Source organism: Sminthopsis crassicaudata, chromosome 4 (assembly GCF_048593235.1).
Source record: "Sminthopsis crassicaudata isolate SCR6 chromosome 4, ASM4859323v1, whole genome shotgun sequence".
NCBI classification, from domain to species: Eukaryota; Metazoa; Chordata; class Mammalia; order Dasyuromorphia; family Dasyuridae; genus Sminthopsis; species Sminthopsis crassicaudata.
Genome location: NC_133620.1, coordinates 57,426,133 through 57,450,008, shown reverse-complemented (window position 1 = coordinate 57,450,008; position 23,876 = coordinate 57,426,133). Strand labels below are relative to the sequence as shown.

Below are 23,876 nucleotides of genomic sequence, written 5' to 3'. Positions count from 1 at the left end.
GCATTTAAATAAAACCTTTTATAATACCAAAGTAAAATTCAGTACAAATTTTCAAAACATCTTTCATGTATATATAATTCTTTTATGAGCTATTTTATTATGTAATTACACATTATAGAGTATCATATTTAAATTGTCAATAAGTAACACTTATCATAAGTGCTATCATAAGAAACACTTTTCCTAGAGAAAGCAAATTGTTTAATTATAGAATATATAGAATATACACACACACACACCCCTAATATGTATTTTGTATAAAAGATATATAAAACTTTTTGCTGGGTTGAATTCTACTTAATGAATTCTCTGTCTGAATGAGAACTTGATTTCTTTTTAGATGTCTAGTGAAAAGGAAGAAGATACTAATGAAGAACAGAAAGAGAACGATAAAGGAGGAGAGGATACAAAACAGCTTCCTGACAATGACAAAGTATCAAGGGATGAGATGTCACCGAGGCGAAATAATTTCATCTCTGTACCTAGCATTCAACCTTTGGATCCTGTATCTGATTCAGATAGTGAAAATTCATTCCAGGAGAGCAAGGCGGAAAGCCAAAAGGAGCTTGAGGATGAGGAGGATGAGGAAGTAAAGCGATACATTATGGAAAAAATTGTCACAGCTAACAAGATTCTGGAGACGCAAGAGCCTGTCAACGAAAAGAGAGAAAGAAAACTTAAATTCAAGGACAAGTTAGTAGATCTGGAAGTGCCTCCTCTGGAAGATACAGAAAATTACAGAAATGATAATGAAAGTGAGAGAGATGTGTCTGGGAAACTGTCACAGCTGCGTATTTCTGGTGAACTTACACCAGAGAGTGTGCTCCTTTCACTAACTAATGGCAATAGTGAGGAATATAAGGATGGAAAGATACTAGTGGAGAGAGATGGAAAGTTTGAGCTCCTGAGTTTACAAGACATTGAGAGCCAGGGCTTTTTACCTCCCATTAATGTTAACATAACTGAGATTGAAAATCAGCAGTTATCTCCTCGATCTTCCAACTCAACTACAAATGGGATGATTGGGATTAAAAAGGAAGACCTCCTGGTAAAGTCACATGTTATTGCTCACACATCCACAGGTGAGCCATTAGTTTATTTTCCCCAACCACCAGCCAATCCCAAATATCGTCCAAGCTCAGCAGTCAACACACGGAGAAGCAAAGGGAGTGGGAAATCTAGCCGCAGAGTACAATCCGCAAATATTTCACCAATAAACTCAACATACTGTCTTTCACCTCGACAGAAAGAGCGTCAAAAACAAATAGAACTGAGGAAAGAAAAACTAAAGAGAGAGGTAGGTGAGAATGTGAATAAGTAAGACCTCAGAAGTAGAGTAAGGTCTCATTTTGTAAATGTGACAAATTGAAATTGTTGCCCAAAGTGACTTTTAAATATTATTTTAGGGTCAGAATGACATTTAGAACTTATATATTATTTATGGTTTTCTCTTAGGATTTATAAAACAGTAAATATGTAAATTTAATTGTGTAACTTTGAAGCCAGTGAAATTCAGATAGCAAATGGCTTAATCTTAATGAAGAACAGCTAAGATCAAAATTGTATTTCCTTTACCCTTTTGTGTACATATCTTTAATATAGAGAGTTCTTGGAACTTTGGTATTTTGACAAGATTCTTGATTTGGTTTTCAGACCAAGAGAATTGTGTGGTTATTTATGTTACATATTTTCAATATGATATATTCCAAATTGATTTTTCAGGGAATTAGATTATACTTTTAAATATTTTCCCCAGTATATTTTCTGTTTTGGATATTTACAAGTGTTATAAGTAAAGCAATCAAAGGGATTGAAAAGTCATCATTCTAGTTCTTTTCTCATGTGGATGCTCTAGTATTGATCCAACTGCAATATAGAATTGCTCAATAGCATATGTATAACATCAGTACAAAAAGACAGAATAACAGGGCAACAGAAGTACAAGCCTGTCTATCCTCTTGTGTCAATCATCTGTAGCAGGAATTGCTGATTGGCTTCAGCAAGGAGAAGAGGGTAGTTGAAATAACTTTTATTTTTTAAAGCAGTATTTTTTCCAAATATATACAGATAGTTTTGTATTCTAAATTTTTCTCCCTTCTGCCTTTCCTCCCTCCCTAAGACAGCAAGCAACCTAATATAGGTTAAACATTTGCGATTCTTCTAAACATATTTCCATATTTATCATGCTGCACACAAACAAAATCAGGTCAAAAAAAAAAACACGAGAAAGAAAAAAATAACCAAATGAACAACAAAAAAGTGAAAATACTATTCTTTGATCCACATTCAGTCTTCATAGTTCTCTCTCTGGATATAGATGACATTTTCCATCACAAGTCTATTGAAATTGCCTTTAATCACCACATTGTTGTTAAGAGCCAAGTCCATCACAGTTGATCATCACAAAATTTTGTTACTTTGTACAATGTTCTAGTTCTGCTCACTTAGCTTAGAATGTAAATCTTTCTAGACTTTTATGAAATCAGCCTGCTCATCATGAAATAATTTTTATGAATAAACTTTTAGTATGCATTCTACAATCAGAAGAAAAAAATCAGCAGATATTAGTATTTATCTTTTATGCCCTTTGCATTTTATGTTCTCCATTCACTTTTTATTTCCTTCACAGGAAGTCTTTCTTTATTATTCTAGAATTCTTTGAGCTCAGCTTTAATGGAGAATTAGGACATCGATTTGTATAATTCAGGTCATAGAATAATAAAACTTTGGAACTGGAATGTATTTTGTAGAGAGAATTTCATGCAACTCTCTAATTTTAATGAATAAATTGAGACTCAGAGAAGTTAGATAATTTCCTCAACATCATTTAGCTGCCTGAAAGATTAAGAACTAGAACCCAATTCCTCTCTTCTATTTTTGCATTCCTGTTGCTATATCATACTATTTCTCTTCATTTTTGTATTTTACAACTCATATTTAGATCATTCAAGCATATATATGTATATGTATATATACATTTTTATGTATTACTCAGATCTTTTACTAGATCTGTGATTTCATTTATAATGGTTGCTTCCAAGCAATGCTGATTGCAACCCACTCATTCTTACTTAACTTGTGTAATTATTGTTTGTGTCCTCCTATAAGATCCCTAGAGGGAGTACTACTAGAGGTCTAGCAGCATTCCTTGATTTTTCCCGACATTTTGAGACTATTTACTTTGTAGAGCACATAGACTGTCCAGTGCTTCTTTCTTATTTTTTTGATTCATGCATTTCTCTAATGACTTTTATATTTATCACTGATGTCTTGTCATGACATTGTAGTTTTGTGTTTGTTATGTATTGTAGTCTACTTATACCTTGCCATCTTAAGTGATACTTATTTTTAATTGTTCAGAAACTAAAGTGTACCATGATTTGCATCCATACTATAGCACTGGTAGATTTTTTTTTATTGCTATTAAAATTGCTTTTTTTTCCCCGCTATTTTATTGCTATTATATTATTGCTTTCATTCTAGGTGGAGGTTGACATTATTAATGGACTTTTGCAATTCCTAAACACACTTTCCTCCTCCTTCTGTTTTGGGTTTAGCTCATTGTCCATGTGTTGCGTTTATCTCAGATATATTTGTGTAATGTTCTGGTTAACTTTCTGGAGGTCTTTGGACCAGCCTTTGTTTCAGCTGAATAATCACCATGAGAATAGTCAGGGATAAAGTCCAAATTTTTTATTATCTCCTTCACAGTCTGTCTCCTTCACCTGGGGCTCAGCTAGCTTTCTGGAGGCCCTCCAGAATGGATCTTGGTTTCTGTGGAGGAAGTAGGAGAGCCACCACAATGGTCTCTGGGTTGAAGTCTGTCTCAGTCCAGAAGCTTGAGCGCCAGCCTCCAGTCATCTGTCTTCTCTGAGTCTGTCTCTGAGTCAGTCTCTAGGTCTGACTCTGACCTCTTAAATACTCTATTACAATTAATTCCATAAACCAATCATTATAATACTAAGGGAACCATTATTTGTTGTAAGATTAAATCAGTCATACTGAACTAGAGAACTATTAATCACTATGCTAAACTAGATAACCATTGTCTTATCAATTCTACTGAATTAGCACCTTGTTGTAAGAATTCTTGTTTCAAGTACATTTCTCCAGAATTCTGGCCCATTACATATTTGGATATTCCATATATCTATGTCTGCTTATATCACTATGGGCCAGCCTCATCTAGGGGTTTTTAAGACAGTGCTCCCTATTGGCGCTCCTACCTATCTGCTTATTTTCTTTTTATTTTCTTTATTAGTTTATAATCCTTAATGTGTCCTGTAGCTGGGGATATACCCCCAAAATCTGTTCTAGCCTCTTCTTTTTCTATCTTCTACTCTTTTTCCTCAGTGACTATATCAACTCCATAAGTTCAATTCTCTTTATGTCTTCTTCTTACTTCTTACTTCTTATCTCTCTACCTATCTCTCTGCCTATGTCTATGCACCCACATATATATGTATGTGTATATATATATATATATATATATATATATATATATGTGTGTGTGTGTGTGTGTGTGTATATATATATGCGTATATATCATCTTCAGTTATGTGTTAAGTATATAGAACTGGATATCTCATTGGCATTTCAAACCCAACATGTCTGAAAAAGAACTAATTATCTTTCACCCTCATAGGCTTTTATACTTTCTTATATCTAGGATATCACTCTCTTTCCAGTGTATTTGCAGGTTGTTTGTAACTATAGTGGGTTTTTTTTTGACTCCTTATTCTCATCGCACATAGTTCTTCAGTTACCAGGTCTTGTCATTCATGTCTACAAAATATTTTTTTACATATTTTCTCTTTTTACTTATATGACTATCATCCCTGTCTGGACAATTGTAGTAGCCTCTTATAATATAATGGCTAATGCCTTTGCCTCAAGTCCTTCTATTTTCCAACTTGTCTTATGTCATATATAAAGTTACTAAAATGATTTTCTTTAAAGTGTGAGTTTGACTACATCATTCTGTGTGAGTTTGACTACATCATTCCTCCCTTCAGTTAACTCCAGGGGCTTCCTATTGCCCTTAGGATTATATATTAGCTCTTCTATTTACTCTTTAAAGTTCCCTATTCATCCTCTTTGGTCAAGCCAAATCTGCACTTTTATTGTTCCTCACACACAGTATTCCATCTCCAATCTTTATGATTTTGCACCCGTTGTCCTTCTAGGACATGCTAGGAATGATTCCATTCTCACCTACACCTTTATAAGAGTCCTTTGTTCCCTTTTTTCCCCTTTAAAACTTGTACGTGATGGGAAACAATTGATCTCATACATAATGCATATTGATTGATTGATTCCACAGTTTATATATCTCTACAGAAGCCCTTTTCATTCACTGAGTTTTTCCTGTTTGTATGATTAGGCCAAACTCTCTTGAGTGATTATGGATCTCTTCTAGAAGGCTCTGAAGTATTACACAGCTTAATGTAACCAGCATAATGTCTTTCCTAAACAAGAATGTATGGAGGACTTAACTGTCTGTCAGCGTAGCATCAATCTTCATGTTTTATGCCTCATTTAATATAAGCAGTCATTAATCAAGATTATATCTCTCTCTCTTTTTTAGGTATGGGATAAGGATTAGAGCCATGATTTCATTGACATCACCAGTTAATGTTAGAAGTGAGGCTTGAACCCCCGATTTTATTGACCTCAAGCCCAGTTCTCTATTGATTATATATAGCTGAGGCTTAGTTAGTAGAGAGCCCATAAAGCTGTGTCTTGCCCCCCCAATATAACTGTATTGTTGTTTTGTTTTATATAATAAGTATAGTGAGCATGTTCTTTCCAAGTCTTTCAGTCAGTTGTGTAGTGTAGAGATATCATTTACCAGAATTTCACATATAAAATCCTTCCTGTTTCTCACTGAGTTTTGAGGTTGGTGTTTTGGATATGGTTGCATTTACCTTTTTTTTCTTACATTAAGTTCTTGCTGTCCTTTCAATTGTGTATATTCAGTGAAGGCCTCTTCTAAGCATCCTTGGTCTAACCAGGTGATTTCAACAATGTTCTTTTGAATACTGTTTCCATCTAAGTTCACCCATGATGTTAAGAGTTAAAACGTGGTAGATTTGTTGTCTTTGATGATGATTAAATATCTGGTACAAAAATCTTCATGGGGCATCTAGATGGTGCAGTGGATACAGCACTAGCCCTGAAGTCAAGAGGACCTGAGTAATAACAATAGCTAACATTTGTATGTGCTTCAGGATTTGCAAAATGCCTTACATATGTTTAAACATTTGATTCTCACAACAATCCCATGAGGTAGGTGCTAATTTTACAGATGGGGAAACTGTAGCACAGACAAGTTAATAAGTAAGTTGTCTGAGGTAACATGGCCAAATAAGTGTCTGAAGGAACATTAGAATTTGGGTTTTCAAGACTTTTAAAGTCCAGCATTCTATCCACTGTGGTACATGCCTTGTTATATGGTAATTGATTTACATCAATAAAACTGAAATTAGATATTTTTCTATGTTTTTTATTACATCTATTTCCTATTTTCATCATCAGCAAATTGCCTAAATAGGTGAGTTATCAATATTAACTACCACATCAATAATGAATCATTTCTTGTCTGCTTAAAATCTGTATTGTTTCATTTTCTTATGAATTATTTTTTATGTTCATAATGTCTTGTACCTTCCATTTATTTTCTTGAAAATTATTCATGATATAGAAACATGAGTCTTTTGTGTATTCTAAGTCTTTGGAACCTCTTAATCCTTATTCCTGATCTGTATTTTCCAATATATTTATCACAGTCTTCATATAGTCCCACCTTTTGCATTGAAATAACTGAGTATTGATTGAAGTCACTAAGTATTGATTTATTTTGGAGACTTTTATTTTGTTCTCCACATTCTTTTTTCTATTTTATCTTCTGCAACAGATTTTTGGGCATAAGCTGTAATTTTCATCATATTCATTTTTGCAAATACTTATTCTGAGCACCACCCATATGAAATGATTAAATGCCCCTTGGAATAATGCTTCTTGTTGCCATTGGTTATGAGAACACAAATCCTACCCACTCCTCCTCTTGTTAAAGGAGAATGCTGAGCTACACTTTTCATTTAGTTGCAGTCTCCTTCATATGGTTTCATTTATACTGAGAAGGTCAAGAATAATACTATTTAGTTTCTCAGTATGACATATACTCATTGGTTATAGAACAAAGTTATAGGACATTTAGAGCACCATTAGCTCAGTGGAGTTTCATAAAGGGTTAAAACTAGTAATTCTTACCCTTCTTTCCCTTACTGTGGCTGTCACTGAAGAAGACAAAGGGAGCCATGTAAGCAGGAGGGGGCGGGGATTTTGCATTTTTCTTTGTTTCCAAGGTTGTCATATCAAAGAAGTCATCACCAAGAAATCACCCTCCTAATGAAGAGACTGGATAGTTGGGTGGATTCTGGTCTTCGGAGAGCAAGGTCATATTATTATCTCTACTGAGAACCTTCTCACCCTGGTTAGAATCCAGGCTGGACTTGTCAACAAAAATCTAGGGTTAACCTTGTACCACAAATGCAACAGCAGAAAGGATTTTATAGAAGTTTGTTTGAGATAATCTGGAGAATTCAAATAAGGAATTCAGTTTAATATTAATAATGACCTAAGATAAGTAAAGTATCTTTTGAGTTTAAAAATTTATGTAACATTAGTGTACAATGATAGGAATAGTAAAGGATTATAAATGATACCTTAAAAAATAAATATAATAGCCTTGCCTAAGGCCAAAATAAGAGGAAGGCAGTTTATTTAAGAAAACTTGGAGGAGACTCTTATTTACAGATTAATTCTGCTATCCAAATCCATGATCCCTCTTAATCCTCTCTCTCCTAGCTCTTTTAGATCAATCCTAGGTTTTTTTAGCCATCTTTTTTTCTTATGTATCTTGTCCTTGCCTTGCCTTCTTGTCTGTTTACAAACATTTAAAGTTCCTGAAATCTTTTATTTAACTTTTTTTTTAAATTTTTTATTGATCTATCTCACCCAACTTCTGTCTCATCTTCCATATATCTTTTACTGCTTAACTTTTGGGGAAAGATTTCTGTCAAATGCTTCTACTTCCTCACAACTTCTTCCCTTCTGAACCCAAGCAAGTGTCATATGTCAAAACACTTTTCAGAAATAGTCCCACTATATGGTTAGCTATTACAACTAAGGCCAGTGGCCTTTGATTTTCACTTCTCATACTACTGACCCCTCCAGCTGTTCACTACATCTTTATCTCTTATTATATTCCTCCTCCTCCTTTGGATTTAAAAATATCATAGTCTCTTTTCTTCCTATCTTTTTAGTTTCTTCAGTGCCTTAATCATTGATTCCTTATTTTCTTCCTTACTTATAAATTTAGATATTCTGGTAGGGTGATATACCTAGGTGCCATGGAATTGGGGTTCTGGTCCCAGAGTTCGGAAGAACTGAGTTCAAATTTGGCCTCAGATACTTACCAACTTGGCAAGTCACTTAATCTCTATTTTAAAGCATCATGTAAATGGTAGCTGCTATCATCATCATCATCATCTATTCTCTTCTACAGTAACATTCCAGTACATCTCATCTACTTCCCTGGTGTCAACTATCACTTCAATGCAGATGTCATTCAGATGTATCTATCTGCTCCTCTCTTCTAGACCTCTTTTAGACCTACATCTCCACTTGCGTGTCTTACCAATATCTAGAAATTAGCTTGTTCAGCTTATTTAAATTCAACAGGCTTCCAGTAAACAGTCACCACAGAAGAATTATTCTAGACACTAGTTGTATAAAAACAGGCACTGAGATGGTGGAGTGCCAGGCCTGGAGTCAAGAAGACTCAATAAATCTGGCCTCAGGCACTTACTAACTGTTTGAACCCTGGGCAAGTCATTTTGTTTCAGTTTCCACATCTATAAAATGAGAAGGAAATGGCAGATCACTCCAGTATCTTTACTGGAAGAAATCCCCAAAAGGGGTTATGAAGAGTCATACATGACTGGAAACAACTAAAGCAACAGTAAGGATATAAAAACAAAAATGAAAAATGTTTTTTGCTTTCAAGGACACATATTGTTCAATAGATATAGCATGAATACAGATTTGGTCATGGAAAAGATGAAACAAATGCTAGATAATTTAGGTGAGTTGAGGAATGGATGGGAGAGAGTCAACAATCAAGGAAATTGGAAATAGCTTGTTGTGTGAAAGGTGGGCCTCATTTGAGCCTCAGAGAGACTTAATGCAGCCAAGAGGGAAGGATGAAGAGGGATCCATTCTAGGCTCAAGGCCTCAAAGTTCCTAGGAAATGGCTTGTCCTATAGAGGGAACAGAAAGTTGGCCAGCTTGATTGAAATCCAAAATTCAGTTAAGAACAATGAGCAATCAGCTTGAAAAAATAGGAGCCCAGTTATAAAAGATTATAAATGATGGAGGAATCAGTAAGGGAGCTGTTGTTGCTTCTTGAGCTAGGTTAGTCAGACCTTCATTTTACAATTATCAGTTTGTCTTGGTGAAGATGAATGATGGAGAATGAGGATGTCCCTGCAGTAGTCTAGTTGAAAGATGATGAAAGTCTGAGCTGGGAAGGATGTGATGGGAGAGGAGGGAAGGGATGAGTGCAAGAGAGAATTATGAAGGTAGAACTGACCGTGCCATCCATCTGCCTGCATGGAGAGAAGGGGTGAGTGATGATGAAAAGTCGAGATTAATTTCTTGGATAACTTGAAGAATGGCAGAGTCTTGCTGCTGTTCTCTCCCTTTTTTTCACCTGTCACTTCCCCCCTGTCTGATCTCACCTTCTCAGTCTCCTTTGGTGGCTCTTGGTTGTGTCCTTTCTTCTCTGCTGTACCATTTCACTCAGTGAAATTGTCTGCTCCCTTGAATTTGCCGGTCATCTTTATGCTAAATATTCTCAGACTGACTTGTCCAGTCTTCTCAGCTTCTGGTCTCACACCTACAGTTGCTGATTGGGTATCTGTATAACAGGATGGCTTGTAGATGTCTCAAACTCAACTTGCCCCAAACTGAACTCAAACTTCTTATTGTTCCTTTTACTGTAGAGAGTACTACAATTCTCCTCACCCAGGCTTAAAACCCTAGGTGTCATTCTTGACTTTTCACTCTCAGGCCTCAGCCAAGACCCGTTGATTTTTACCCTCATAACATCTTTATTATATACCCCCATGATTTCCAGAACCAAATATAAAGTCCTCTGTTCAGCCTTCATTACTTTTCATTACTCTTTTACCTTTCTATTCTAACTAGATCCCATTGATCCTGGTTTCCTTGCAATTTCTTGGCATTTCATCCCCTAACTCCCAGCATTTACACCGGCTATCCCTCATACCTGCAATTCTCTTTCCCCATTGCTCCCTCCTAACTTCCCTGCCTTCCCTCAAGCATCCCTTGACAGCATGGACTGTATTTGGTCTGTCTGCATGCCTAGTGCTTGACAACAGTGCCTGACACTTGGTAATAAATGCTACTTGACTGATGAAGAGAAATAGGGAAGCCAGAAGAAACAGTAAATTTAGGGAAAATGGGAATTGTTTTGGACATACTGAATTGAGCTGCCTTTGGATTATTCAGGTGGAGATGGTCAGACATGCATTTGGAGGTATGCACTTTTAGGAGAAAAATGAGGATTGATTATATAGATTTAAGTCGCTATGTGCCTGTATAGAGAAGATAGCTGAATCTGCAAAAAGTAATGATCTGACCAAAAGAGATTGTAAAGGATAGAGAAGAGAGGAGAGGGAGATATATATATATATATATATATATGATATCCGTGCAGAAGAGATCAAGAAAATCCAGTTAACAGATAACCCTAAAACCATGGCAGAACAATAACATAAAAATCTAGGGTTGAGACCATGAACCACGAGGAAAGGGGAAAACTCCAAGGGTGAGGTATCTTAGAGAGCTCTAGAAGAATGGGGTCTGAGAAAAGGCTTCACTATAGATTATTGGTGACATGGGAAAGAGCAGTTCCTAAGGGACCAAAAGGACTGTGGGGAAGTGGGAGCTGAGAAAACTGAATAAAATCCTTGGCATTCTAGGTTTTCTATAATACCGTTCTATGCTATCATTCTAATCTTGTTTCATGATTCCCTTCCTTACAATGCTTTCCTTTTCTTTCTTTCTTTCTTTCTTTTTGATTGAATATAAACAATACAGCTTTTTATGATACAATTACCTCTCCAACATGCAGTTCTTATACATCTCTCTGCCTTTATGCAGCCTTTTCATTCTGTAACTAGAATATGCCCTCCTCCATCTTCTATTGAGTTCCTGTTCATCCTATTCCATTACTTTTGAGCATCTTGAATTCTACCTCCTTGTGGTTTCAAAAAGTCATTTTTGATTTTCCTCAATCACTAATACATTGTGTTATAACTTACTAATGAGCTTACATGGCATTATGTATCTAACCATATCTATACCTACATATCATTATATATTTTCTGTCTCAGTGTTGATCTATATATGTATATGTGCATGCATCTTCCTACCATCTATCCATCTCTCCAGTAACATTTCTGTATAGTATATATCTATCCATTTGTCATCTCTAGAGCTAGTTGTATTGGTGTCCTCTCCCCCTACTAGTTCTGTTAGCCTGGATTTTGCATGTCCCCCTGGGATATTATGCTTTGTATAAAAGAGATGCTTAATAAACATTTGGGAAGAGATTATATGGTTGGATGGGCTTGGAGTTAGGAAGATGACCTGAAAAATCAGTCTTGCTTCTGATCTCTTTTTAGCTATGTGATCATTATGAGCAAGTCATTTAACCTCTCAGCCTCAGTTTTCTTATCAATAAGGTGGATATAATAATACCTAGATTTTCTTCCTCCCAGAATTGTTGTAAGATTCAAATGATATTAGTATGTAAAGCACTTTGAAAACTTTAAAGCCTCTTATTTTTTGTTTTTGTGTTGTTCCAAAAGCAGATCCAATGAATAGGAAAAGGGTTAGTGTATGTTCCTAACACCCACTGACTTCTGACCAGTATACATTTATTGTAGATGAAATTGTATACTCTCACAATTCTCCACACAGCTAAATTTAGTTTTACAGAGCTGGAAAATCCAAATAAAAGTTTCACTTTTATCTGAAGCAACTAGCATCATCTTCAATATAATTTAAGAATCAACAACCAAAGGAATCTCTCATATTCAGTTTCTTGAAGTCATGGACCCTTTATTTGCAAGTCTCCATTCCCCTTCAAGAAAAGCTGGTCTTGAAAACATGACACTTGGTTTTGAAAACATTTCCTCCTAAATTATACTCATTTCTTTATAATTGTTCTTACCAGGAAGAACAACGGAAAAGAGAGGAGGAGAAAGAAAAGAAACGAGAGAATGAAATGGTTTTTAGAGCTTGGTTGCAAAAGAAAAAAGAACATTTTATGGAAATGAGAAGAATTCAGAGGGCAAAGGAAATGGAAGATATGAATAGCAGAGTAAGTAAAACTTCTCTTATTGATAGGGAACAAACATGCCTTGCCCAGAATTTGCCATCTTTTTCACCTGGAAATTAATAGAAAGTCATTAAAATAATGTAGTTAAGTTAAACAAAGATATGGGTCTGCAAAAATGATCTAATGACAGAAAAAGTAACTTGAATCGATGTGAAGGAACTGAATCACTTTTACTTTTTTGTTAAAATTTGTTAAGTTTCTTTTAGGTCTTAACTTTTCTTATTCAGATCTCTAGCCTGTTGGCTCCTAGGACTTAAGGTTCATGTATCTAGAGTGTGAAGGAAACTCAAAACCATCTTGTCCAACCCCCTCATTTTATAAGCGAAGAACAGAGGTCTAGAAAAAGTCATATCAGTTATAAGCAGCAAATTTAGGATTTAAACTAGGTCCTCTGACTTAAGAGGCTTCGAGTATTCTCTCCAGAGTGCTGCACTGAGCCATTTATTAATGTGATGTCCACATCACTAAAAGTTTTGCTGATACTTTGACAAACAGATTTTATTAGGTCTTTGATATTTCTATGCTAGATCAATAAAGAGTTAATCTTGTCTCTTTTTGTGTTAAAACTTTTAAAGTCTTTGGCATAAGTGAAGCTGGGAGGGAACACAGGACAGTGTGTTTGGCTGATAACTCCCAACTGGCCGCAAAGGGAGAAGGCCCTCAGAGAGGGGGCTTTGTGGGATTAGTTTGAAGAGCCTGAGGCAGTGAGGTATGAGTGGTAGAGGACCAGGCCTGGCCCACTGCTGTCTTCTCTAACACTAGTCCTCTTATTACTTGCTGTCTGTGATTCTACGAAACTTTTTGGAGGGAGCACCCAATAAAAACCTATCATCTTAAGTAGCTAAAACAAATCCCATTTTCAGTTGATCTTTGCATCCATAAAAGTGCTTCTCTTGGCTACAATAGTTTGCTTTGGTCCTAATCTGTTTTTACATCATTACTCAGTTATTCTCACATTGATTGCCCCTTTTTGTTATTCCCACAGTACTAACACAAGAGAACAGGAATCTTTGACTAAAGCATATGTGATAAACAAATATAATGAAACCCTCCTAAAACATTAATAGAAGAGAAGTCGAAGCTCATTAAATTTCTTTGAGGCCTGATGCTTTATTGTTAGTACTAGAAAAATAGCTAAGAATACTCACTCACCACTGGTATGAAATTGTTCCCTTTCCTCTGGTTCTATGATGTTAATGTTTTCAGTTAAAATTTTTTTTAGATGTGTTTAGAGATATGTATGCTTAGGCATTTCAGAACAATTTGTGAAGGGGCAAAAGAAGAAAGAGTGATGGTCAGAATCATTTGACTCCTTCTAAAGAGAGTGAATATTCACTCCCTGGTCTTCTAAAATTGACTGTTATATAATAAGCGTAGTGTTAGGGAGCCTGAAGTCAGTGATTTGTTTGAGTTTGGATGCTAAGCCAATCAGGGGACTGCACTTTAGTTTGGCATCAGTGTGGTGAGCTCCCAGGACTGGGGAACCCCCAAGTTGCCTAAGGAAGAGTAAACTAGCCCACTATATCAAACTATTTAGGGGAAATCAGAATATTCATTTTATCCTTTTTGCTTTTGTTTTAAGTCCAAAGGTCCAGATTCACTATAGTTCTGTTTCTAACTTTTTACTGCTTAACTTTTGGCTTGTTATATGTTGTATAAAGGCTAAAGGGGAAATTTTCTTCTCCTCTAAGTAATTCTATGTGTATATCAAATTAGGTTTTTATTCCACTCCCAAAATTGAGTGACTAAGTGAGGGCAGTCATCTCAATAATCCAAGCAGAAGTTTAGGTTTGTTAGCTCTATTTCCCCAATGTGTATTGACACATTGACATATACTACTATTTAAATGTGTATTTAGAATGTTTTATATTTTTTCAAAGTCCTATTACATTCATCATCTCATCAACTAACGATGTTTGGGATATTCCTGTTCTCAAATAGAAGAGGAACGTGGGGCTCAGACAGGTAAAGTGATTTTCCTCAATTCACCACACTTGGCTGAATTGGGGCCGGCCTGTCTCCTGACACCCATTCCAATACTGTATCCACCATAGCACTTTGCCTGCACAGACCTAATGGTTCTAAATGTCCACAGTAGAAAACTGTTAGAAAACTTTTGTGTTATTCCTTCTAGAGAAGGAAATATGTATATGTTTCTTGGGAAGCATAATCATTTGTTACATTTGTTAGTTTAAATAATACTTTATACCTTCTTTCAAATCACACATTCAATTTGTTTATAAGCCTAATTCTTGAATATGAATTGGATGACACATAAAATTCTTTTACTTGTGTTTCTGATGAAAATCTCTTAAAGTTCTTCATCAAAGAATAGTGTATAAAAAACAAATATTTGGATCTGACAAGAGAAGTATAAATATTATCCCAATAAGTATTATTTTTCCATTTATTTGGAATTGGTCTTTAGCCTTAATATACAAGTAAAGCTGGCCCACAATCTGGAATTGGTCAATTGAAAGACTCCCTCCCTCCTTTCTTCTTTCCCTTCCTTCCTCCCTCACTCCCTCCTTCTCTCCCTCTATCCACATAGGGTATCATACCCTTATCTATAGATGCTCTTAAAAACATTTTTTTCTTTTCTTTTGCACCTCTGAACCTTTCAAATATATCTTGAGGTGTACTGGCTAGATTTCTTTCTTAAGGACCAGGCCTTAAACTAAGACCAATCTGATTCTAATTGGCCCCTAGTAGGTCCTAGGACAAGCCCCATTTGGTCACTGTTTGGATCCTGATTGACTCAGATTGAATGTAAATAGCAGTCATTTCTGCTTTGGCCAGAAACCCTGAGTGTCTTCCCCTTCCATATCTACTTATTTATTTAGTTTTTTTGGACAAGATGAAAGAGGTGATTCTTTGACTTAATAACTATCTAGCCTTAATCACTGAATGGGTTCAGCCTCAGTCAAAGGCAGATCTATTGAAGCCCTTAGTGTAAAAAGTCCAAGGTCTCCCAGTGCATCCAGGGTCATCTCCACTCATCCTGATCTCAATCTGACTGCTGGACCCAGATGGCTCTGGTAGGGAAAGTAAGGCAGGGGACCTTGCACAGCCCTCCCTCCCTTAAGTCCAATTCACTTGCATGTCATGTCATCCTCTCCATCATGGTCATCTTGGAGAAAGGACAAACAACACCACACCCACAAATACAAATCAGTTACTATTTTATTAAATGCAAATAAATATTTTATTTTCTTGTGAATGAAGACATATATTTTACCCACAAGCTAAGGGCGCTGGGCACTTCAGAAACTTCACAATCAGATGATGAGCTGGTGACAGAATTATAGTTTAATCTCTCTACCTTCCCAGAGTGTCTCTTCTCACAGTGTCCTGATATTTAGAGCTGAGAGACTCAAATCCCAGATATGCTTTATCTTTGGTCATTCTTTAAGAAGTATTGATTAAGCAGCTAATATTTTCAAAGGCAGCTAGATGACACAGTGGATAAAGCTCCTGGCTGGAGTTGGGAAAGTCTGAGTTCAAATCCAGCCTCTGAACCTAGCTGAGTAACTCTGGGCAAGACACTTAGTCTCGGTTTCCTCATCTGTAAAATGGACTGGAAAAGGAAATGGCAGGGCAGTATCTTTTTCCAAGGAAACCCAAAATGAGTCAAGAAGAGTTGGACATGGCTGAAAGTGACTAAATAAATAAATGCAAGGACCTACATGAGCATAAGTCCTAAACTATTGATATTAGCAAAAATCTTTACAAAAATATTTAAGAGCAGAAACTAAAATCACTACAATACAAACTGAAGAAATGAAGAATTTAGCCATTCTTTCATTTAGCATTAACTGTTTGTTGATTGTAGGTTAAGATGAAGTGAATATTTTTCCCGTCTTGAGAAGGAACTGTAGTAAAGCCATGAGATTTATTCATCTTGCCAGAGTACAGAACCGAAAGGTCCCCATCACCTTCCAAATATGGCTGAGCTCACTGAGACACAAGGAGGGTCCTGGGTTCCTAAAATTCTGAAGCAGAGGTTGTTGGAGCTGGGGATTCCTAATATACTTACTGCCAGGACAGGAACTAGTTTCAGAACATAGATGAGCCTGGCACAGAAAAAAAGGTGGAAGAAAAGAAAAAAAAAGGAAATAAGCCTTTATTTTATTTTTTGATGCTAAATGCATCTTTTAAATAATAGCTTTTGTTTTCAAACTACCTTTGTTTCCCTTATATTCCTTATCTTCCACTACCTCTTCCTTCTCTTAACTAAAAAAAATAATTTTTTTAAAAGAAAAAAAAGAAGTAATTCAATGTAATCCTTGATCCCTTGGCCCCCAAGGCCTAGAAGGCCAAATACGTTACATGCCAACTATGCACTAGCCACTGTGCTAAGCATTCTGCAATTTGTATCCTTTGATCCTCACAACAGCCCTAGGAGATAGATGCCAGTATTACCTCCATTTTATAATTAAGGAAACTGAGGCAGACAGAGGCTACTCTCAAATCTGTCCTACTTGTCTTTTTTCCTCTAGTTTTCTTCATTTTGTGCTTTTAAAAATGCTTCAGTGATGTTCTTGCCTTCATTTCTGACAGTCCTAATGCTAGCTCTTCTCTCTCACTCCAATTTCCCTGAATAAAAGAATTTTTTTTAAACAAATAAGCAAAACAAACACAGACATTCCTAAATCCAGAAGGGTATGTTGAATTCAGCCCATTGAGTTCAGTAGCCCCTTGATCAGAAGGGGGCCGCCTTTCTTCTGCACAGTGATTTTCCTGGCAGTGTTGCTTTTTACTATATACATTCTTTCCAGTTGGTCCTTCCTGGCTCCCCCTCCCTTCCCTTCCCCCCAGATGATTCCAGGTCTGCCCACGCCCCCAGAATCTCCCCTGAGTCCCAGTTCCGCCTCCCTGGCCCCTGCTAACGTCTCACCTGGCGGGTCCCCAGGCCGGCCCAAGAAAGCCTGTCCAGAGCAGACCTACCCAGCGTCCCCCACACCGTCCTCTCTCCTCAGGGTCCCTGTTCCTATTTCTCCCACAGTTTCAGTGTCACCCGGACTTCTCACTCGCCCTCTTTCCCAGAGTAAGGGTATAGCCAAGCCTTGTCCTCCATCACATCTCTCACATCTGTGCTGTGGGACGGGTCATCTTTGCTGCCCATCTGGATGATGGCAGTAGCCTGCAGCTCCAGCCCCCCTACCCCAAGTCCAGCCTCCCCTCAGCTTCCAAAAGAAAGAGACTTCCTGAAGGGTGCTTCTGCCCATGCCCCCAGAGTACTGAGGAAGCGTGGGGATCAGATAGGGATGGGAGAACTCAGGGAACTTGGGGATCAGATAGGGATGGGAGTACTGGGGGAGCTTGGGGATGAGAGGGACCATCCTGCCTGGCAGTGCAGCTGCTTCTTGCCTTCCAGTCTTCCCACGCTAACTCTCCTGCGTTGCCAGCAGTCATATCACCATCTCCTCCTGTGCGTTTTCGCTGGCTGGCCCTGCTTTTGGAACACGCTTCCTCTTCACCTCTTAAGTTTTGCTTTCCCTGGTCTCCTTCAAGACTGAGCTTAATTCCCCGTTTCTGCAGAAGGCTTGTCCCAGTTCTTTCCTGCCTTCCCCTCTCCCTCCCACTGTTGGCACCTCCTCTCCGAGATGACCTTCCATTTATATTGTATGTATAGTATGTGTACATAGTTATTTGCATGTTGTCTCCCTCAATAGAAATATACGTTTTTGCCTTTCTTTGTATTCCCAGTGTTTAGCCCAGTGCCTGGAAAATAGTAAGTATTTTAAAACGTTTACTGATTCAGTGACTCCTGGTTCTGTTCTCTTCATTTTTCATCAGTTTTTAAAGTCTTCCCAGGTTTCTCTGAATCCATCCCTTTCATCATTTCTTATGGCCTAGTAATACTCCATTGCATCCATATACCGTCAAATGATGGGTACCCACCCTCTTTTTTTTTTTTTTTATTTCTTTGCTACAACAGAAAGCTGTTATAGATATTTTTTACGTGTGGATTTTTTTTTTTCATCTTTCTTTGATCTCTTTGGGAAATGGTTCTAGTCTCACTGAGTATTCACTGAATATGACCAGTGTTAGTGACTTTGGGGGCATAGTTGCAAATTGATTTCCAAAATGGTTAGACCAATGATTCTGCAGTTCAACAATGTGCCCGTCTAATCATTATTTTCCTTTTTCATTATCTTTGCCAACATGACAGGTGTGAGCTAGAACATCAGAGTTGTTTTAATTTGTACTTCTCAAGTTATTAGTGATTTGGGCCATTTTTGCATAGAACTGTTGGTATCTCAGTTTTTTTTTTTTTTTCCCTTTGAGTCTCACTGCCCATTGACATTCTTTTATTATTTATTTACTGGAAATTTTAATGTGAATCAGATAATCATTTTCATTTGATAGATTTATTGAAATTTTTTTTCCCAAACAGCAAGAAAACAGAGATCCCCAGCAAGCTTTCCGATTGTGGCTTAAAAAAAAGCACGAAGAACAAATTAAAGAAAGACAGATTGAAGAACTGAGGCGACAGGAAGAATGTTTATTCTTTCTTAGAGGGGCAGAAGGCCGTGACAGGGCATTTAAACAGTAAGTTAAAGGAGAGCTATATATGTTGACCTCCTTATTGCTTTTAACAAATTACTTTGGTATTTTAAAGGCTTTCTGATTTAATTAGTGTAGAAATTCCTTATTGTTGAAAATTATATTTTTGAACTTTTAACTAAGTACATCCTTACACATTTGACAGTCTTTGGATCCATAGTTGAAGACTTTCTAGCTTGGTGTCTGTTTCCAGAATTTAGATTTTTCTGGCATAGTACTGAAGAATCTAACAGAATTTCCATGCCTTAAAGAATAAGGCTTCAGTGTACTAAAAAATATATCAGATCTAAAAATGCATTCAGTTTCCCCGCTTGTATTATACATTGGAGTTTTTAACCTAACCTTATTACATAAGGTAATATCTGAAATTGATACTATATTAAAATGAAGTTCTATTGGATGCGGATCTGGAGGTTAATAAAAACATACCATAAGAAATAGCATAGCTTGGGAGAACTATGAGATCATCTTGCTGAATACTTTGATTAGACCATTACTATAAGACAACTTGGTTTTGACTTGTAAAAGATGAAGACTTCAAAAAGATAGAAGAAAAAGAGCAAACCTTGAAAAAGTTAGTCAGAAAAGGAGGGTTGTGGAATAAATCTTTGGAAAGATTAAAGTACTTGGGATTATTTAACCCAAGGAGAGACTAGTGATTTAGAGCTAGGTACTGCAGATTTATTTAGCCATGGGATATTTGAGGTCATAAAATATATTGATGAAACTCATAAATACTGCTCCAAGAGACATCATTGGGCTATAGAATAGTTACAGGATGAAGAGTTGTGAAGAGGAAGGTTTATGCAAAGAAAGGGAAATAAAAATATTTTTCATGATGAAAAATTGGTGGATTGTAGTTATGATCTGTTATGTTATAAGCTGTCTTTATTAGTGTTTTTAAAAGGCAAGTATCATAATGGCGAATAACAATATGAAATACAAAGGTTCTGTACAGTGCAGTTTGAAAATACTAGTGTCGATAAATGTAAATTTCTATATCTATATAAGCTGTATCATATAACCTATCTCTTAAAACCTAGGTATACTTTTTATATACTATAGTATTTGAGTTGAAATGAGCCTAAAAGATCTTTTAACTCTACCCTCCATGTAAAAGAAGAAATGAAGACCTAGAGAGGAATAAATGATATATATACCTAGAGTAATGAGTTTCCTTAATACTGGAAAAATAATAACGCTTGGATTTAGGCTACTATAACACAAAGCTATTAGAAATGCTGGCTTTTGAAAATTAGGACAAACATAAATATGGAAACACTAAATTAAAATTATATTAAAATTAAATTCAGCAAGCATTTGTTAAGTACTTGCTATAAAATACTAAAGCTCTACAGGCTTTAGAGTGGTTTCTTCTCGAGGAATTTCCACTCCCCTGGAGGAAAAGAACATCTACACAGGTGAATCAATAATATATATGTATAATATAATACACACACACACATACAGAATTATTTGGGGTGAGGAGAGTTTGTGGGGGATCACAAATGGACTTTTGTCAGCAGGCAGTGGCTCCAGAAGAGCCTTGAAGGAAGGTTGGGTCTCCAAGAGGCTTAATATAGGACAGTAGACAGCTTGTTCAAAGTCAGGGGATGGAATATTATAGAGAGAACAGCAAATAGCTCAATCCTGCCTCAAATATAGAGTAGGAGTCCCATTGTGAAAGAACAATCAATTAACCAAAAGATATTTCTGAAGTTTCTGCCATGGGCCTTGTGCAGTAATACCTCCTCATGCTCTTAGGGTTCTTCAGGGGTGGCAGAGCAGTTAGGAAAGGAAGGCACTAGCATTGGGATGGGGAAAGTCAGGAGAAACTTGAAAGGCTTCCAAAAAAGATGGTGTCTGAAGGAAGACAGGGATCCAGTGAAGTGGGTGCAAGGAAAGGGGATGGAGAGGTAGAGGGGGCATTGATAGGCTGGCAGGCCAACCCAGGTGGGAGGTGGTATATGCTCTTTGGGGGTGGGAGGAAGTAAATAAGACTGAGGTAAATAAGACTGAGAAGGAATCCCATGGGTGGGGGAGCAGAAAGGAGAAGAAATGTGTCCAGGAGAAGGCTGGGTGCAAGAGATATACTGTAAAGGAAAATTTGTTAACTAATTAGAGTGAAGAAAGGTCAAGGAAAACTACTTGGCTCTTGTGTGTCAGGAGTAGATTGAAGAAGAAAAGTCCTTTAGGTTTTATAGTGAAGAGACTCTTAGTAGGAGATTGCAGTTTTAGCCCAGGAGAGGGGTGAGAATCCCTATTTCCAAAAGTGACGAAGAGGAGCTGAGGATCTAGAAATACGGAGCGTATGAAGGAATTTGGCTCTGAAGGAGGAAAGAGATGTTCATAGACTTGGGGCACCTGCGGGGTCCAGAAAAAGCTTAAAGGTGTTATTCAAAAAAAAAAAAATGCAACAGATTGGAAAGGACAATTGCACAGTCAATGCAGATTTTCCCCTTCATTTCCCAGAGGTAGCATGGTATATGAAAAGAACCTGGATGTAGAGTCCAGAGATGAAGATTCTGATTTCAGCCCTGCTCACAGTACTTCTGATTTTGGTCAAGTCATGTAACCTGTGGGCTACAGTATTCTCATCTATAAAATGATTAAATTGGATTGGATGATTTTGGCAGTTTTTTACCCAAGTGGCCTCTACAGATTAGCATTTTAATTTAGTATCTATTAGAATTTTATTCTTTTTTAGATACTTGTTTTTCCCTTCAGGAAGGCAGCACAAATATGTTTTATGCACTTGAAGAGCTATGGTTCTATTAATTTTTTTTTAACTGTAAAAAGCAAGTCAGCATAGGAAATAATGTCCAGTTTTTATTCGCCATCTCTGCTGATTTCCTGATGTGGCTACTCAAGTCTAAAGAATAGTTAGCTGAAAAAAAGATTATTATATAAGCTTAAATTTTTGGAATCACTTATGTCTGTGCATATGTTATATACATACATATATACCTCTCTTTCTCCATATATATATATATAAATGTATATATATATATATAAATACATATATATATATAATATATACACACACACACATACATACACACAAATAAATACAAGATAGATCACTATATAAATGTATGTATGTATGTATATATGTATATATATATACATTTTCCTATAGAAAAAAATCTATAAAGTCGTCTGTTCTTAGAATAAAAATATTACTCAGATTGGAAACTTAGTAGGATAAACTGTTTCTTTACATGTGATTCCAGCCTGACTATGGCAACAGTTGGTTTCCTTTCTAGGTAGATTTTTGAGAAAATTGGAGCATGTTTCCATAACATCTTTTTCTTGGAACTGTAGTTTTTATTTGTTTGTTTAAAGTGAATACCAGGTTCCTTACATTTTGGGGCTCAGTGCATATTACTAGAGTGCTTTTAGATGCTCACCACATGTCCTTGTGTCTTCACAGATGGCTAAAAAGAAAACGAATAGAGAAGCTGGCCGAGCAGCAGGCTGCCAAAGAGAGAGCCAGGCAACTACGTGTTGAAGCCCGGCGCTCCAAACAACTGCAGAACCTCCTTTACAACATTTCAGAAACTAAACCCTTTCGTTTCACCGATCATTACAGTTGAAGGTTCCCGTCTGCACCGGATCCTTAAATCAGTAGCCAATGTCCCCTCACAGCGGCAGATGTCATTCCTTGTTGTGGTCTGTGTGCTTTGGTCATATCCTAAATGATGGGAAAATATATTCATCCTTCAGTGACAGTGAATTTATCTATTTTTTTAAAATCCTAGAACTGAATAAATGCCTTTTATTTCACTGTTGTAAAGTATTCCATATGCATTGTTTCAAACAAATTAAATGGAACAAGATGAATAAAATCTGTTTTTTTTTTTTTTTTTCCCCACTAGTTTTAACTTACTGGACTAACATAGTTACTGAAAAAAAAAAAAAAAAAAAAAAACCTTAAAATATTTTTTGCCTTGAAAACACCACAATACCATTTTAAGGCAGCCTGGCTTAGTGGATAGAGAGCCTGCCAAGGAGTCGGGATGACCTGTGTTCAAGTATTGTGTCTAGTGCAAACTGATTCATTGGTCCTGGGCAAGTCATTTAACCTCTCAAAGCCCCAGGTAACTCTCTTAAGAATACCAGTTGCTGCTCTGCCTTGATGGAGGGAGTTTTCTCACTGGGAGTGCCTTATATCAGTGAAATTATAGGTCTGTCCTACCTCCCCCCTCCCCCAAATGCTACTTTATGATTTGTGTAGTAAAACACTTCATGAAGCAGATTGAGGGCTGTTTGATTGCACCATACCCATTAACAGGAGGGATCTTCCAACCGCCAGGCCCCAGCCCTAGTCCCTTTTTTCTTTTACCTCTACTCCAGTTCTCTTGGTTATTGGAGTTCCAGTGGATCCAGTGACAGACACATCTCTGTCAGTGATTCTCAAATCTTTCCATGTCATCTTACTGAGCCCCGGTCCTAATCACCAGCCTCTCTTTTAGCCATCTCAAGTCTAGGTCATGTAGCCAACAAGATAGGACTAGACATTCTCCAGTCCTCCCAACCTCTCAAACCTCCGCAAAATAAGAATTACGTGCAAGAGACAAAGCGATTTTCCCACTGTCCTGACATAGTAACTAACTGCAGAGAAAACTAGTCCTAACAGGATGGCAGAACTGTACAAACTGATCCAAGCTCACCTGTAGAACCCCACCCTGGCTCCCCTCTGCCCTGCTGAAAGCCCAAGGCCAGAATATTGGCTTGGCATGAACTTGAGCATGATAGCATTCTGTACTGTGCTGGAGCCTAACGGGAGAACCAGAGGGAGACGGAAGGGGGC

The 23,876-nt window shown here is 36.9% G+C and overlaps 1 protein-coding gene across 1 annotated transcript in view; it reads left to right on the top strand.

Moving 5' to 3' along the window:
* Positions 1–22,911, top strand: part of CCDC181 (coiled-coil domain containing 181) — a 35,795-nt gene extending 12,884 nt beyond the window's left edge. The window contains exons 3-6 of the mRNA XM_074308292.1: positions 341–1,297; positions 12,329–12,475; positions 18,894–19,048; positions 22,497–22,911. Coding sequence (XP_074164393.1) covers positions 341–1,297; positions 12,329–12,475; positions 18,894–19,048; positions 22,497–22,659 — 1,422 coding nt within the window. The 3' untranslated portion in view covers positions 22,660–22,911. The remainder of the gene's footprint in view (positions 1–340; positions 1,298–12,328; positions 12,476–18,893; positions 19,049–22,496) is intronic.
* Positions 22,912–23,876: the final 965 nt, after the last annotated feature.